Source organism: Triticum aestivum, chromosome 1A (assembly GCF_018294505.1).
Source record: "Triticum aestivum cultivar Chinese Spring chromosome 1A, IWGSC CS RefSeq v2.1, whole genome shotgun sequence".
Taxonomy (NCBI): Eukaryota; Viridiplantae; Streptophyta; class Magnoliopsida; order Poales; family Poaceae; genus Triticum; species Triticum aestivum.
This window is the reverse complement of record NC_057794.1, coordinates 497,087,993-497,104,156: the sequence shown is the minus strand read 5'-3', so window position 1 is coordinate 497,104,156 and position 16,164 is coordinate 497,087,993. Positions and strand designations below refer to the sequence as shown.

The 16,164-nt window shown below is 46.1% G+C and overlaps 1 protein-coding gene across 1 annotated transcript; it reads left to right on the top strand.

The window, feature by feature from the left end:
• The first annotated feature begins 3,315 nt into the window (after nucleotides 1-3,315).
• Nucleotides 3,316-4,790, top strand: LOC123158972 (transcription factor WRKY19). The gene is made up of 2 exons (XM_044576808.1): nucleotides 3,316-3,794; nucleotides 3,918-4,790. The coding sequence occupies exons 1-2, from the start codon at nucleotides 3,520-3,522 to the stop codon at nucleotides 4,552-4,554; spliced, it is 912 nt and encodes a 303-aa protein (XP_044432743.1). The 5' UTR covers nucleotides 3,316-3,519; the 3' UTR covers nucleotides 4,555-4,790.
• The last annotated feature ends 11,374 nt before the right edge of the window (nucleotides 4,791-16,164 follow it).

The window sequence follows — 16,164 nt, the reverse complement described above, 5'->3', positions numbered from 1 at the left end:
GACGACTTTAATTTTTTCGATGGTAGGACAGAACTTGTTGCATTGTTGTTGTATAAACCCCCACCTCTTTAGATTGAGTTGATGCCACGGGTGCTCGAAAACTTATAGGGCGAGAACTTTCTACATTCATGGAAGTAACCATGAACTCACCTCCAAAAAACGGCCATTTCTTGCTCGGCACCAGTCTTGGGATCTTGCCCTATTTCCTTCTATCCTTCACAAATTAACTTGTCCTAAGCTTTGGTGCATGGTCCCCTCTGAATGCTTTGCCTCCTCTTTTGTGCATTGGCTTTTAGAGCGAGTTAATCATTAAATAATGGCTCCTCCTCAATGTCTACGCCATATTCTCTGTCTTCACAATACATGTCGTCATGCCATGGATCACCTTGGTCATCAGTCGCTTCTTGGTTGTTGTGTCTGCCAATGTTTTCGACACCATCATCTTGGTCGCGGTCGTCTTGGCTTTGCGTCTCTCTGAGATCGAAGGCTTGGCCATGGCCCTCGGGTGCAAGGCTTCGCCACGACTCTCATAGATGATGTTATCCATGATATCGTCGAAGTAGGCTGGGTCATCTTGCCCCTGCATCGGGTTGGGCATTCTGTCGAATAGCTTGCGGCCGTCAGGAAGGTTGGCCATAGGAATCGCCCGCGGCCCCTTCTTTTGCATCCCGGTGGCTGCTACTTATGAAATACGTTGGCATTTACCCCGAAAAGGAAGGGTGAAACAATATAGTAGAGATAGGTATTTCCCTTAGTGAGAACCAAGATTTATCGAACCAATAGAAGAATCACACAAACTACAGTGAACAACACCTGCACACACAAAAAAAAATACTTGCAGCCAACATGGGCAAGAGGGTTGTCAATCCCCTTGAACTCATTACTTGCAAGGATTAAATCTTATATAAGTAGATAGATAAATGGCAAAATAGAATAAAACTAAATAAATTGCAGTAAGGTATTTTGATTTTATAATATGATTAAAGTAGTCCCGGGGGCCATAGTTATCACTAGAGGCTTCTCTCTCGAACACATAGCATACGCTGGGTAAACAATTTTTTGTTGGGCAATTGATAGAAAAGCGCATAGTTATTATGTTATTCATGGCAATGATCACACATATAGACATCACGTCCGTGACAAGTAGACCGACTACTATCTGCATCTACTATTATTACTCCAGTCAACCGCTATCCAGCATGTATCTATGATATTAAGTTCATGACAAACATAGTAACGCTTTAAGCAAGATGACATGATGTAGACAAAGTAAACTCAATCAATATCAATAAACCCCATTGTTTTATCCTTAGTAGCAAGAAAACAATACGTGCCTCGCTACCCCTTCTATCACTAGGTGAGAACACCGCAAGATTGAACCCACTACAAAGCACCTCTCCCACTAAAGATAAATCAATTTAGTTGGCAAAACCAAACGGAAAGATGGGAGAGAAATACAAAGTTATCTTAATCATGCATAGTAAAAGTCTAGAAAACACTCAATTACTTTTAATGAATAATCTGATCATAGACCCACAAATCATCGGATCCCAACAAACACACCGCAAAAGAAGATTACATCAGATAGAACTCCAAGAAGATCAAGGAAAACATTGTATTGAAGATGAAAGAGAGAGAAGAAGTCATTTAGCTACTAGCTATGGACCCGTAGGTCTGTGATGAACTACTCATGCATCATCGAAAGGCAGCGAGGATGATGTAGAAGCCCTCAGTGATCGATTCTCCCTCCGGCAGAGTACCGGAAAAGGCCTGCAGATGGGATCGCAGAAGAACAGAAGTTTGCGGTGGGGGAAAAAGTGTTTTGGGTGGCCCTTTGGGGGTTTCCCAATATTTGAGAATTTAAAGTGGAATTAGGTCAGAAGGGGCCACATTGGCCCGCATGGTAATAGGGCGCGCCTTGTTGCCTTCTTGTCTCCTCGTTTGTCCTCTGGTCTCCTGTCGAAGCTTCTAGGGTCTCTTTTGTCAAAAAATCACCAAAAAGTTTCATAGCATTTGGATTTATTTGGTACTGATTTTCTGGAAAACCAAAAACAAGCAGAAAACAAAAAATTGCTCTAGGCACTGGGTTAATAGGTAGTTCTCAAAAATGATATAAAATAGCATAAAATGCATATAAAGTATCCAAGATTGATAATATAATAGCATGAAACAATAAAAATATTATAAATACGTTGGAGACGTATTAGTGGCCGACTGGCCGGCGCCGGACCCTAGTGTGACGTTGAGGTCCATGCTAGCCGCGACAGCGGGGGTGGCCGGCGTGATCACGCACATGTTTGTTGACGTGGAAAAGCGGGTCACACCATGGTCGTGCGTCAGATGGAGATTGCCCATCTGCAATGTTGTGGAGGACCACGACGACTACCCTTGTGGAGGGCGAATGACCGAAGAGCAGGTGCTCACCATGGCCATGGCGGCGGTAGTAAGAATGGCCGACGTGGGTTGGCTAAACCCTAGCATATGGAGGGTGTGTTGTGTCGCTGTCTGTGTGGGCTTGGTGACCAGGGTCTCGTTTATCCTCGGTGGCGGCGTCGAGGACGGCCTGGGCGGCGGCCGCACTGGCCCTACGACCAGCCCTCTTCGCCGATTCTCGGGCAAGTTCCGCCGGCGTGAGCACCTTCTTGGGCTTCTTCTTCTTTTCGGGCGCGACGAGGGTGGCGGCCGAAATGGCGTTGACGGCGTCCTTTGGCTTGGTGGCCATGGCGTGAGGCGGGAGGGTTTTGGGGGAGAAGGAGGAAACCGGGGAGGTTGTGCCCCGACGTGCGGGCCAGGGAGGACAAGGGTGGGCGTCGCGCATGTCTGCGGTCTGTCTGTTTCAACGCAAACCCGGTTCAAATTTGAGCCAGAAATCGGCCACGAACGGGCAGAAAGTGGATGCCCACCTGGTTGCGACGGCGCGTTGGACCGCATTTTTTTTCCGACCCAAAACGAACAGGCACAGGCCAAATGCAGCCGCGCGTTGGAATTGGCCAAAGTACTAGCGCTCCAATCTGGCTAAATGCCATTGCAAACATATCAGCTATAGTTGTGAAGTGTGCAGGTGTGAACGCCTCGTTTGGTCCCCTGCAACGACTCTCGTTAGTTTAGCCGAGGCACGACGCGCCATGCGACGCGGTACATCCATGATGGAAGCAACCGCGCGTATTCGAAACGGCACGTGGGTAAATTAATTGATTTTGGTTGAGGGAGCCTCACTCTCTCGATCGAGCTCACCACCACCGTACGTACGTTGGTAGTACGTGCCATGTGCTCCTTGGTCGCCGCTGCTTCCTCGAGCTGGCGCTGTCCAAAGGAGGGTCGATCCAAACAAATTCCAAGCTCAGCCGCGTGCGTGTATAAATCCACACCACCTTTCCACCGGGACCTCCACCACCACCTCCTCCTCCTCGGACGAAAAGCTTAGATCCAGAGCAGCTGCCACAGCACAATCATCGGGCTCGCGTAGATCCAAAGTACAAAGCAATCCAAGCTCAGCTGCGAAGGAGGAACAGCACACAGATGGCGGCACTTGTCACTCCCGCGGGTTGTCCCACCGTGTCCGAGCTGGTCGTGCAGGGCCGGGACTCGGCCGCCGTCCTCGAGGCCCTGCTCCGGGGCGCGTCGTCCCCCGACAATGCCGGGATCCGGGAGCTCGCCGGGGAGATCCTCCGCTGCTGCGACCGCGCGCTCGCCGCGCTCCACGCCGTCGAAGGCGCCGCGGTCGATGTCTCCGGCGGCAGGAAGCGGAAGTCGGGACCCGGCGGCGCAGACAGCCTGACGAGGCCGAGAAGAAGGTAGGCTCGCTAGCAAACTGCTGTTGCACTTGCACATGAGCGTGGCGGTGTTGCCCGCCGTGCCGGCGTTGAGGTTTTCGGCCGAGCATTGGTTTAACAGGACGGCTTTACTTTTTTCTTCAGGATGCGCGCGAGCGGCGGTGAGAAGGCGGCCAGAGTCGAGAGGAGGCGGACGGCGGAGGACGGGTTCATATGGAGGAAGTACGGGCAGAAGGAGATCCACAACAACAGGCACCCGAGGCTCTACTTCAGGTGCACCTACAAGCACGACAGCGGCTGCCCGGCGACGAGGCAGGTCCAGCAGGCGGAGGACGACCCCTCCCTCTACGTCATCACCTACTTCGGTGACCACACCTGCTGCCAGGGCGACGCCGCTGGCGCCGTCCTGGAGGCCGAGGGCGTCAAGATGCAGCCGTTCGTCATCAACTTCGGGTCGGCCACCGCGAGCAGCGGCTCGCCGTGGCTCTCCTCGCCCAGCGACACCGACGACGTCCGGAGGAGCGACAGCGGGGCCTCAGGCTCGTCGCAGGCCGTGTGCTCGCCGGAGGAATTCGAAGTGAAAGAGGCCAAAGTTGAGTCAACGTCGGAGGACTCACACGCGATGGATCCGGCGGCGGCGGAGCTGAGTTCGTCGGCCGACTTCTCTTGTGCTTCCCCGGCATGGAATTCTCTGTCCGGCTGCTTGGACTGGGACCACTTCGGCGACAGCTCGTTCGATTGCGAGTTCATGGATTTTGACGCCATTCCTCTGTTCCAATAGCTTAGTTGCTGTTCTTGTTCTCTCAGCGCAGATGTTTTTGTGAAATATTTGTCGAAAAAACTTGTCTCTTAGATAAATGTATCAGTAGCACAAATTAGCGCTACATATATTTATTTGAGGAACAAGTTTGAGACAAGCTTTTTCGGACGAAGAGAGCATGCATGTGTTTCTGTCTATATTTGTGCGTGGTAGCCGGTGATGAACAACACGAGAGTGAGTGTTTGCACAATCATTTGTAGTAGTAGTTTAATCTGAGCTGGTTGCTAATCTACACCGTCCAAAGAGCACATCCCATAATCCAACGGCGATGCTGATGCGTTAGGTTTAAATTAAGGATGGACATGGCGCACGGTATGAGGTCCGTAGCTACTGTAGTCAAACCCTCTGCCTTGAGACATACAATTTGGATAATTTTTTTTGCGGGTATACAATCTGGATCTGTGTTGGCTACATGGTGTGTGTCCATGCCCACAGCATCGGAGGCCTTGAGCTCTAAATCTCTAATCATGCACGTTTGCGTGTGCACGACTTGCACGTAAATAAACAAGCGTTAGGTGGGAGGAGGAGCCTATCCGGTTATAGTCAAATTGCTGTAAGCATCATCATGTTATTCTATGTCGTTTCTTTTTGCGAGATGTTATCAAATGTTTGCACTTAGAGCCAATGATGCGAGGTGAAGATTTATTAAACGATGGTCCCAACCCCAATCGCCAGCAAGATCGAGTTTAAGAATCCCATGCATCGTTCAGATAAAGAGGCCGGAGGCACGCCTCCTTTTTCAAAAAAAATATTGAGCACAATGAAAGTAGGCGCGGGTGTAAGCTAGAAAATACCGATGAAGTTGTACAGTCCTCCTCTCGTTGTAGGCATGCAAATGAGTAACATAACATTCATCATTTTGCATCCTTACCTTGTTTATCGAGTTGAGTCCTCCACTCGTAGTAGTATGTTAGTATGTACTAATAGCAGTACTAATTAATTAGTTTGCTAACAGACATCAGATGGAGAGATAGAAAAACACACACAAGGAACTCGCTGATATGCACAAATACCATTCAAGATAACCATTCAAATATGCCACTACCGTTGGTTGACGTACAATTGGTTGTTGGAACGATTATTCACTTTGCCTTAGCTTGTGTGGAAATGGATAAAATCAATCTTTGGCCACAACTTGAAACTATTAAAAAAATATTGAATATACTAGTGCAAATATTAATGATATTTAGTAGTTTTCTTAGATGAGTAAAAACTAGGCAGTACTTATAGAGAAAATCGGCTATATATTTTTTAACAAAATTTCGTCAAAATTTCATAAGTTTACAAAAAAAGTGTGAAAACTGTGCATTGAATTATAAATCATGTCTTTAGTATATATGATGGTAATCTTTCCACCTGTCCTGGACAGTAGTTTAAGAGAAATTTCATTAGCAATTTTCTGATAAAAAAATGGAAAACTTCTCAAAATGAAATATTTATAGTAATTATAAATGTGTTCCTTACTATTCTAGTCAAATTTTAGCCAATTTTGTGCAATAGTTTAAGATGAACAAAGTTGTCAAGTTTTTCAATCAAATTTTGGCAGAAATTTGAAAGTTTTAAATGAAGAAATAACATCTCATGATCACAAGCAAGAATACGCGGTAGATGGTTGAACTTTATAATTTGGCAGACAACTTTTGTTATTATTTATGGACCTAACTTGTAGAATGGCCAATATGATAACATATGAACACAATATATATCTTGTACATAGTAAACGTCTTAACTCACGGTAGCAATGTATCTATACCCCACAAAAGAACAAGGGCATATTTGGATGTCGGAAATTTTGAGTGGTGTCTGGGCATATGAGGAAGTTCTCAACGGTATATACAGAATTCCTCACAAAAAGGCTTGTCAATCTGCTAGTTCAGACTGGGATTACTTTTGCAAGGCCCTGAGTTTGATTATTTAGCACATTCTTCACTTTGATGACATTGCATTACCAATAGCTTGTTTATTTTTCTCTCGTGATGGATATTTTTTTCTCGAACACTCGTGGGAGCTCGTCATTGTCTTAAGAAGAAAAAGGCCAATATAGCGTGAGTGACCAAAAAATATGATTATTAACAAAAAGGAAGGGAAAACCCTTTGACAACCAAAAAAAACAATGAATGTGAGCTAATCTAGACCTAACAAGTGCTGCAATGGAAATAGGCCTAAAGCTCCATGATTGCTCATGTGTTGGCACACGAATTCTCAAAAGTGATCACCACTGAATGACTATATGTGTGACAAAGGGAACATGCCCTTCAAGGGAGGAGCGGGCAGACTGATCGTGCAGGCGAATCTTAATTTCATTGATCTGAGAAATTAAGGAGATGCTGCCAAACTCTCATCGCAGTGTCAGGGGACTTGTCGTATGCGGCAAGCCGTAGAGTGACATGATCTTCACAAATTGGAGGTGGATTTGAGGTACAATGAAGAGTAATAACTAAAGGGAGATCACAATCAAAACACAAGGGAAACATGGAGGAAAACACATGATAGAGAAGATTCACAAGCCAAGGTTCATTTTATAACTCAAAAGACAACGCAAGAGGTGCAATTGATTCAAAATTCCTGATGGAACACGATAGGAAGGTAGGATTGTTCTTCCCCATTTGATGAGATGGAGGTGAGATGCTTCTCCACAAGAGGGAGGCCTTGATCCCACTTGGGGAGATATACGAGCACACTTCTCTTTAGTTTAGTCTCTAATACTTTCCTAACCCTACAAAGTGTAGGAGGTATGAAGCATATAATTTCCCACTAACATGTATGGAAGTAGGTGAGATTCCATGGGCCTAGCCCAACCATTTTATCATAGAAAATCTCAGAGATCCGTGGGGTTGGGGGAATCCAGGGTGTCTAGAGAGGGTGCCACGGTAGGGCCATAGTTCCAGGGTCCGCAAGCTTGGGTATCCACAAGCAATTTCAAAGGTAGTCTGAAGTTTTGGCGCTCTTGAACCCTGAGCTCCGGGTGTCTAGAAGTTGTGTAATCTACACGACACTTGGGTTTCACTCTTCTTAAGCACGCAGTTCCTTGCTCCTTGTTAGCGACTTGCCCGTCCTTCCTCGCTTCTCCATGATCAATGCCTTCACACCAGAGTATGCGTAGAGTTTTCCCATGTGCAATTTAGCAAAGAGATAGACCTGAAATCACTTGCAGTCAAAGGCGTGTATTTTTTGAATCAAGGTGATGTCCAGTGCATTGATACTTTGCAAATTAATCTTTCATGATAAAAGTCCTAAGTGATTATATGGAAGTCATGAAAAATAATGCTCCAACAAGATTTAATGAAAGCCCATCAAAACCATCAGTCCCATTATCCACATGAAGCATCCTAATAACCTCATCAATTTCATTATTGGGAAGAAGATATCTAAACATTGAATCTCATCACATTTTTGAATGAGAGAGTTCAGATCTAGCAAAGAAGTTTGAAGTGATTGACCAAGTCTTTATTCAAAGGCTCTCCATAAAAGGATTGTTTTGAGTTCATGCTCATGATATTCAGTATCTGTGTCATCTTTCATCATAGAGATATTGTTGTGTCCATAATTTGCTTGCAAATTTTTTGAATTCTCCTCGCCCACTATAATCGATCTAATGGTTACTCTTTGCTTCCAACATGATCTCTAGACAACAAGATTTTTGAGATGTTCCTTGATGATCTCTCTGCCATTCCAGTCAATATTGGTTAGGCTCCTAAATTCCTAAATAGTTTCCCAAAGGGTGATAAGGGCATTGGCATCTTTAACTGAAGCAGTGAGATTTGAAATCCCTTTAGACTAGATTTTCACCCCTTTCCTAAACCTTTTGAATTTTGTAGTAGGAATCTTGGAACTACCCACTATTTGGAAACATAGTAGAAAAGAAATCTACACCTACGAACCATCCCTGGATCACTATGAAGATACATGTGAGATTGGATCTAGATTAGATTGCTCACAAATGTAGCGCAATGGAGAGAAGAGTTGGTGGAGCATTTTGATGCAGATTACCACAGCTAGGTTATACCTCACAGCCGCGAGAATTCATACCTCGAACTGATCCATAGATCAAGCACCAAACATACAGTGCGTCTGTAGGTATCTATGCATACAAAATCGTCCATCCTACACAGCTTCGCCATCCAGAACAAGAGATACATCAGAGAACTAGAGGAGGAGGAGCCTAACGACGCATGAACAATTCGTGTGTGTGTGTGAGAGAGAGAGAGATAAAGAGAGAGGGGGGGGGGAGAGGAGAGAGAGGGGGGAGCGAGAGACAAAGGGCAGGCTCTGTGCAAAATCAGATACGTATGGAGGGGTTGTCCCCACCTATTTATAATAGTATAAGGAGGTGATGACTTAGGAGGGGGCTGTCCCCAAGGGGTGAGCCACCCTTCCAAACCCTGGTCACACCAAAAGAGGTCTTGCTCCCCAAGCCAAAGGGTGGAGCCCCATGATGTTTGCTTGAACTACGCCGGTATTTCCCCAAAGAGAAAGGCATGATACATCACAACGACGGTAGGTATTTCCCTCAGTGATGAAACCAAGGTTACCGAACCAGTAGGAGAACCAATCAACAACACGTAAATGACACCTGCACACAAATAATAAATACTCGCAACCTGACGTATTAAAGGGGTTGTCAATCCCTTTCGGGTAACGGTGCCAGCAATTAGCAAACGGACGTGAATAAATTGTAGTAGATTGATAGATCGAACACCAATTAAAATAAATAAGAATAAATTGCAGCAAGGTATTTTTAGTATTTTTGGTTTAATAGTTCTGAAAATAAAAGTGAAATAAAAATAGACCGCAAAGGCAAATAATATGAGAAAGAGACCCGGGGCTGTAGGTTTCACTAGTGGTTTCTCTCGAGAAAAATAGCAAACGGTGGGTAAATGAATTACTATTGGGCAATTGATAGAACTTCAAATAATCATGACGATATCCAGGCAATGATCATTATATACGCATCACGTCCAAGATTAGTAGACCGACTCCTGCCTGCATCTACTATTATTACTCCACACATCGAACCAGTAGGTATTTCCCTCAGTGATGAGACCAAGGTTATCGAACCAGTAGGAGAACCACGCAACACTACGTGAATGACACCTACACACAAATAACAAATACTCACAACCCGACATATTAAAGGGGTTGTCAATCCCTTTAGGGTAACGGCACCAGAAATTGGCAAACAGACGTAATAAAAATATGATAGATGGGATAAATAGATGTTGAATAAAATAAAGTGCAACAAGGTATTTTTGTAATTTTGGTTTAATAGAACTGAAAATAAAAGCAAATAAAAATAGATCGCGAAGGCAAATATGATAAAGAACAGACCCGGGGGTCGCCGTAGGTTTCACTAGTGGCTTCTCTCGAGAAAAATAGCAAACGGTGGGTAAAAGAATTACTGTTGGGCAATTGATATAACTTCAAATAATCATGACGATATCTAGGCATTGATCATGATATAGGCATCACATCCAAGATTAGTAGACCGACTCTTGCCTGCATCTACTACTATTACTCCACACATCGACCGCTATCCAGCATGCATCTAGTGTATTAAGTTCATGGAGAAATGGAGTAATGCAATAAGAACAATGACATGATGTAGACAAGATCTATTTATGTAGAAATAGACCCCATCTTGTTATCCTTAACGGCAATGATACATATGTGTCGGTTCCCCTTCTGTCACTGGGATCAAGCACCGTAAGATCAAACCCATCACAAAGCATCTCTTCCCATTGCAAGATAAATAGATCAAGTTGGCTAAACAAAACCCAAATATCGGAGAAGAAATACGAGGATATAAGCAATCATGCATATAAGAGAACAAAGAAGACTCAAATAACTTTCATGGATAAAAAGATAGATCTAATCATAAACTCAAAGTTCATCGGATCCCAACAAACGCACCGCAAAAAGAGTTACATCATATGGATCTCCAATAGACCATTGTATTGAGAATAAAACGAGAGAGAGGAAGCCATCTAGCTACTAACTACGAACCCGTAGGTCTACAAAGAACTACTCACGCATCATCGGAGAGGCACCAATGGACATGATTAACCCCTCCGTGATGGTGTCTAGATTGGATCTGGTGTTTCTGGAACTTGCGGCGGCTGGAATTGATTTTCGTGGACTCCCCTAGGGTTTCTGGAATATTTGGGGTATTTATAGAGCAAATAGGCGGTTCGGGAGGCCACCGAGGTGGGCACGACCCACCAGGGCGCGCCTGGGCCTCCAGGCGCGCCTTGGTGTCTTGGCTCACCTCGGGCTCCCTCTTAGGTACTTCTTTGGCCCACTGGATGTCTTCTGGTCCAAAAAAATCCACAAAAAGTTTTGCTGCGTTTGGACTCCATTTGATATTGATTTCCTATGATGTAAAAAACATGCAGAAAACAGCAACTGACACTTGGCACTATGTCAATAGGTTAATTAGTACCAAAAAATGAGATAAAATGACTGTAAAACATCCAAGATGATAATATAATAGCATGGAACAATCAAAAAATATAGAAACGTTGGAGACGTGCCAGCATCCCCAAGCTTAATTCTCGCTCGTCCTCGAGTAGGTAAATGATAAAAATAGAATTTTTGATGTGGAATGCTGCCTAACATGTTCATCACATATTCTTTTCTTTGTAGCGTGGACATTTGGAATTTTATATGGTTCAAAGCAATAGTCTATTTTTGACATGAGACTTAAATACTCAAGCATATCAACAAGCAACCATGTCTTTCAAAATATCAACACTAAAATAAGTTATCCCTAGCCCATTATGCTCAATCATTGGTCCATTCATGAAACACACTCGCATATTAGCTACACCCAATGCTCAAGTATGATCATAGTGCCCCTTAGTTGGTGCTTTATAAGACAAGATGGAGACTCCAGTTAAAAATAAAAATCGCATAAAGTAAAAGAAAGGCCCTTCATAGAGGGAAGTAGGGATTTGTAGAGGTACCAGAGCTCAAAGCAAAAAAGATAGAGATAAAAATATTTTGGGAGGCATGCTTTTCCTGTCAATGAGAACAATCGAGTAGTTCCCAATACTTTCCTTGCTAGATATATCATTGGTGGTTCCCAAACAGAAATTAAAGTTTATTCCTTTGTCAACCATACTTTCACTTTCCATGGCTAGCCGTATCCATGGGTGCCTTCCATACCAACACTTTTCAAGGAATTTATTATTTGACAACATAAAGTAAATTCATTTTTCATTTTGGGACTGGGCATCCCTAATACCTTTTCCTTACTCTCGTGCAATGACAAGTGAATAAACACTCATCGTGAGAATAACATATCTAGCATGAAAATATATTAGCCACCCCCTACCGTTTCATGAGTGGTACGAGCACACAAAAGAGAAATTTATTTTGAAATTTAGAGATGGCACATACAAATTTGCTTAGAATGGCACAGAAATACCGCATATAGGTAGGTATGGTGGACTCTTCTGGCAAAACCGGTTTAAAGGATTTTGGATGCACAAGTAGTGATCATACTTAGTGCAAAATGAAGGCTAGCAAAAGATTGAGAAGCGACCAACCAAGAAATGAAAAATCTCATAAGCGAGCATTAAGCATAATTAACACTGAATAATGCACCACAAGTAGCGAGGGAGTCCTGGATTAGGGGGTCTCCGGACAGCCGGACTATCTCCATTGGCCGGATTGATAGACTATGAAGATACAAGATTGAAGACTTCGTCTCATGTCCGGATGGAACTCTACTTGGCGTGGAAGGCAAGCTAGGCAATATGTATATGGATCTCCTCCTTTGTAACCGACCTTGTGTAACCCTAACCCTCTCCGGTGTCTATATAAACCGAAGGGTTTTAGTCCGTAGGACAACAATCACAACATACAATCATACCGTAGGCTAGCTTCTAGGGTTTAGCCTCTCTGATCTTGTGGTAGATCTACTCTTGTAACACCCATATCTTCAATATTAATCAAGCAGGACGTAGGGTTTTACCTCCATCAAGAGGGCCCGAACCTGGGTAAAACTTCGTGTCCCTTGCCTCCTGTTACTATCCGGCCTAGACGCACAGTTCGGGACCCCCTACCCGAGATCCGCCGGTTTTGACACCGACATTGGCGCTTTCATTGAGAGTTCCTCTGTGTCGTCGCTGTTAGGCTTGATGGCTCCTACTATCATCGATAGCGATGCGGTCCAGGGCGAGACTTTTCTCCCCGGACAGATCTTCGTATTTGGCGGCTTTGCACTGCGGGCTAATTCGCTTGGCCATCTGGAGCAGATTAAAAGCTACGCCCCCGGCCGTCAGGTCAGATTTGGAAGTTTGAACTACACGGTCGACATCCGCGGAGACTTGCTCTTCGACAGATTCGAGCCACAGCCGGGCGTGCCGCACTGTCACGACGGGTATGACCTAGCTCTGTCGCTGAACAGTACCCCAGAGGCCGCGCCCGCATCAGCTCCGATCCTTAGCTCGAAGCCAACTGCGCCAATCGAGGATGGGTGGCTAGACACCGCCTCAGGGGCTGCAGTCTCAATGGTTATCGAGCCAAACACCAGCCTAATCCTCTGCGAAGCCCGTGACTCCAAGGTGTCGGACTCTTTTCCGGACTCCGACCCGTCCGCGCCCCTGCCAATCAAATCCAATTGGGTGCTGATCATGGAATTCACCGCCGCGGATATCTTTCAGCACCCGCCCTTCGGCGACATTCTTAATTCACTAAGATCTCTCTCTCTCTCTCTCTCTGTCAGGATAGCCCTGGCCGGATCATGGACAACAGGACTGGGATGCGGACGACGAAGAAATTCGAACCCACCCACCACCCACTTTGTAGCCACTGTCGATGATTTAACGACATGCTCGACTTCGACTCCGAAGACATCGACGGTATGGACGATGATGTAGGAGACGAACATGAACCAGCACCTATAGGGCACTAGAAAGCCACCTCGTCGTATGACATATACATGGTGGATACACCCAATGAAGGCAACGGCGACGAGATAGCGGAGGATGACCCCTCCAAGATGCAACCCAAGCGCCAACATCAGCGGCGCCGCTCTAAGTCTCGCCAAAGCAAAAGTGGTGATACCGGCACAGGAGATAATAACACTCCGGATAGCGCCGAAGACAACGAAAACCCCCTCCAGCAAGAGTTAGATTAGGAGGATGAAAGAGCCAGCTCTTCGGAGAGAGCGGCTGGCGGAGAGGAGGAGGATGACAATTACATGCCCCCCTCCGAAGATGAGGCAATCCTCGGCGACGATGAATTCGCCATACCAGAGGATCCCGTCGAACAAGAGCGCTTCAAGCGTAGGCTTATGGCCACGGCAAATAGCCTGAAGAAAAAGCAGCAGCAGCTTCAGGCTGATTAAGATCTGCTAGCTGACCAATGGACTGAAGTCCTCGCAGCCGAGGAATATAAACTCGAGCGTCCCTCCAAGAGTTACCCAAGGCGCAGGTTACTACCCCAACTGGAGGAAGAAGTGTATGATACGGCTGACCGGCCACCTCGTGGCCGCGATAGATAGGCATTCATGCCGAAAGCTCAGCCTCCACCCTAACGCCATCCAAATAAAAAGGCATGGGGAGATACGCCAGACCTGCGAGACATATTGGAGGACAAAGCAAAGCACTCAAGATCAATCTATGGATCACGAGGGCGCACCACTCTACGAGATAGTAAACGTCATGTCGGATACAATAAAAGCAAATCCGGTCGGGCCGAACACAGCGGGCAGGACCCATACGAGCTGCGTCGTGATATAGCCCAATTCAGAGGCACCGCACACCCCTTATGCTTCACAGGCGAAGTAATGGAACATCAATTCCCAGAAGGTTTCAAACCTGTAAACATTGAATCATACGACGGCACAACAGATCCCGCGGTATGGATTGAGGACTTCCTCCTCCACATCCACATGGCCCGCGGTGATGACTTACATGCCATCAAGTACCTCCCACTAAAACTCAAAGGACCAGCACGACATTGGCTTAATAGCTTGCCAGCGGGCTCCATTAGCTGTTGGGAAGATCTGGAAGCCGCATTCCTCGACAACTTTCAGGGCACTTATGTGCGACCACCAGATGCCGATGACTTGAGCCACATAATTCAGCAGCCAGAAGAGTCGGCCAGGCAATTCTGGACTCGGTTCCTTACAAAGAAAAAACCAAATCGTCGACTGTCCGGATGCGGAGGCCTTAGGTGCTTTCAAGCACAACATCCGAGACGAGTGGCTAGCCCGGCACCTTGGTTAGGAAAATTCAAAATCTATGGCAGCCCTCACGACGCTCATGACCCGCTTTTGTGCGGGAGAAGACAACTGGTTGGCTCGCAGTAACAACATATCAAAGAACCATGGTACCTCAGATACCAAGGAAGGCAACAGCAGGTCATGTCGCAACAAGCATAAGCGGCGCATTAATGGCAAAAGTACTGAGGATACGACAGTCAATGCCGGATTCAAAGGCTCTAAACCCGGTCAGCGGAAAAAGCCATTCAAACAAAGTACGCTGGGTCCATCCAGCTTGGACCGTATACTCGATCGCTCGTGTCAAATACACGGCAACCCAGACAACCCAGCCAATCACACCAACAGGGATTGTTGGGTGTTCAAGCAGGTCGGCAAGTTAATCACCGAAAACAAGGACAAGTGGCCGCATAGCGATGACGAGGAAGAACCCCGGCAGCCGCACACCGGAGGACAGAAGAGGTTTCCCCTGCAAGTGCGGACGGTGAACATGATATACGCAACCCACATCCCCAAGAGGGAGCGGAAGCGTGCGCTCAGGAACGTATATGCGCTGGAGCCAGTCGCCCTGAAGTTCAACCCTTGGTCCTCCTGTCCGATCACCTTCGATCGCAGGGACCACCCCACTTGTCGGTGTCAAAACTGGCGGATCTTGGGTAGGGGGTCCCGAACTGTGCGTCTAGGCCGGATGGTAATAGGAGGCAGGGGACACGAAGTTTTACCCAGGTTCGGGCCCTCTCGATGGAGGTAAAATCCTACGTCCTGCTTGATTAATATTGATGGTATGGGTATTACAAGAGTTGATCTACCACGAGATCAAAGAGGCTAAACCCTAGAAGCTAGCCTATGGTATGATTTTTGATGTGTATGTTGTCCTACGGACTAAAACCCTCTGGTTTATATAGACACCGGATAAGGTTAGGGTTACATAGAGTCGATTACAATGGTAGGAGATCTGAACATCCGTATCGCCAAGCTTGCCTTCCACGCCAAGGAAAGTCCCTCCCGGACACGGGATGGAGTCTTCAATCTTGTATCTTCATAGTCCAGGAGTTCGGCTTGAAGGTATAGTTCGGCTATCCGAACACCCCCTAATCCAGGACTCCCTCAGTAGCCCCTGAACCAGGCTTCAATGACGACGAGTCCGGCGCACAAATTGTCTTTGGCATTGCAAGGCGGGTTCCTCCTCCAAATACTTCATAGAAGATCTTGAACACAAAGATAGTGTCCGGCTCTGCAAAATAAGTTTCCACATATTGCCATAGAGAGGATAATAATATTGACACAAATCTAATCTGCTGACGTATTCCATGGTGCGACACGCCACGGCCAAGCCTTTATCC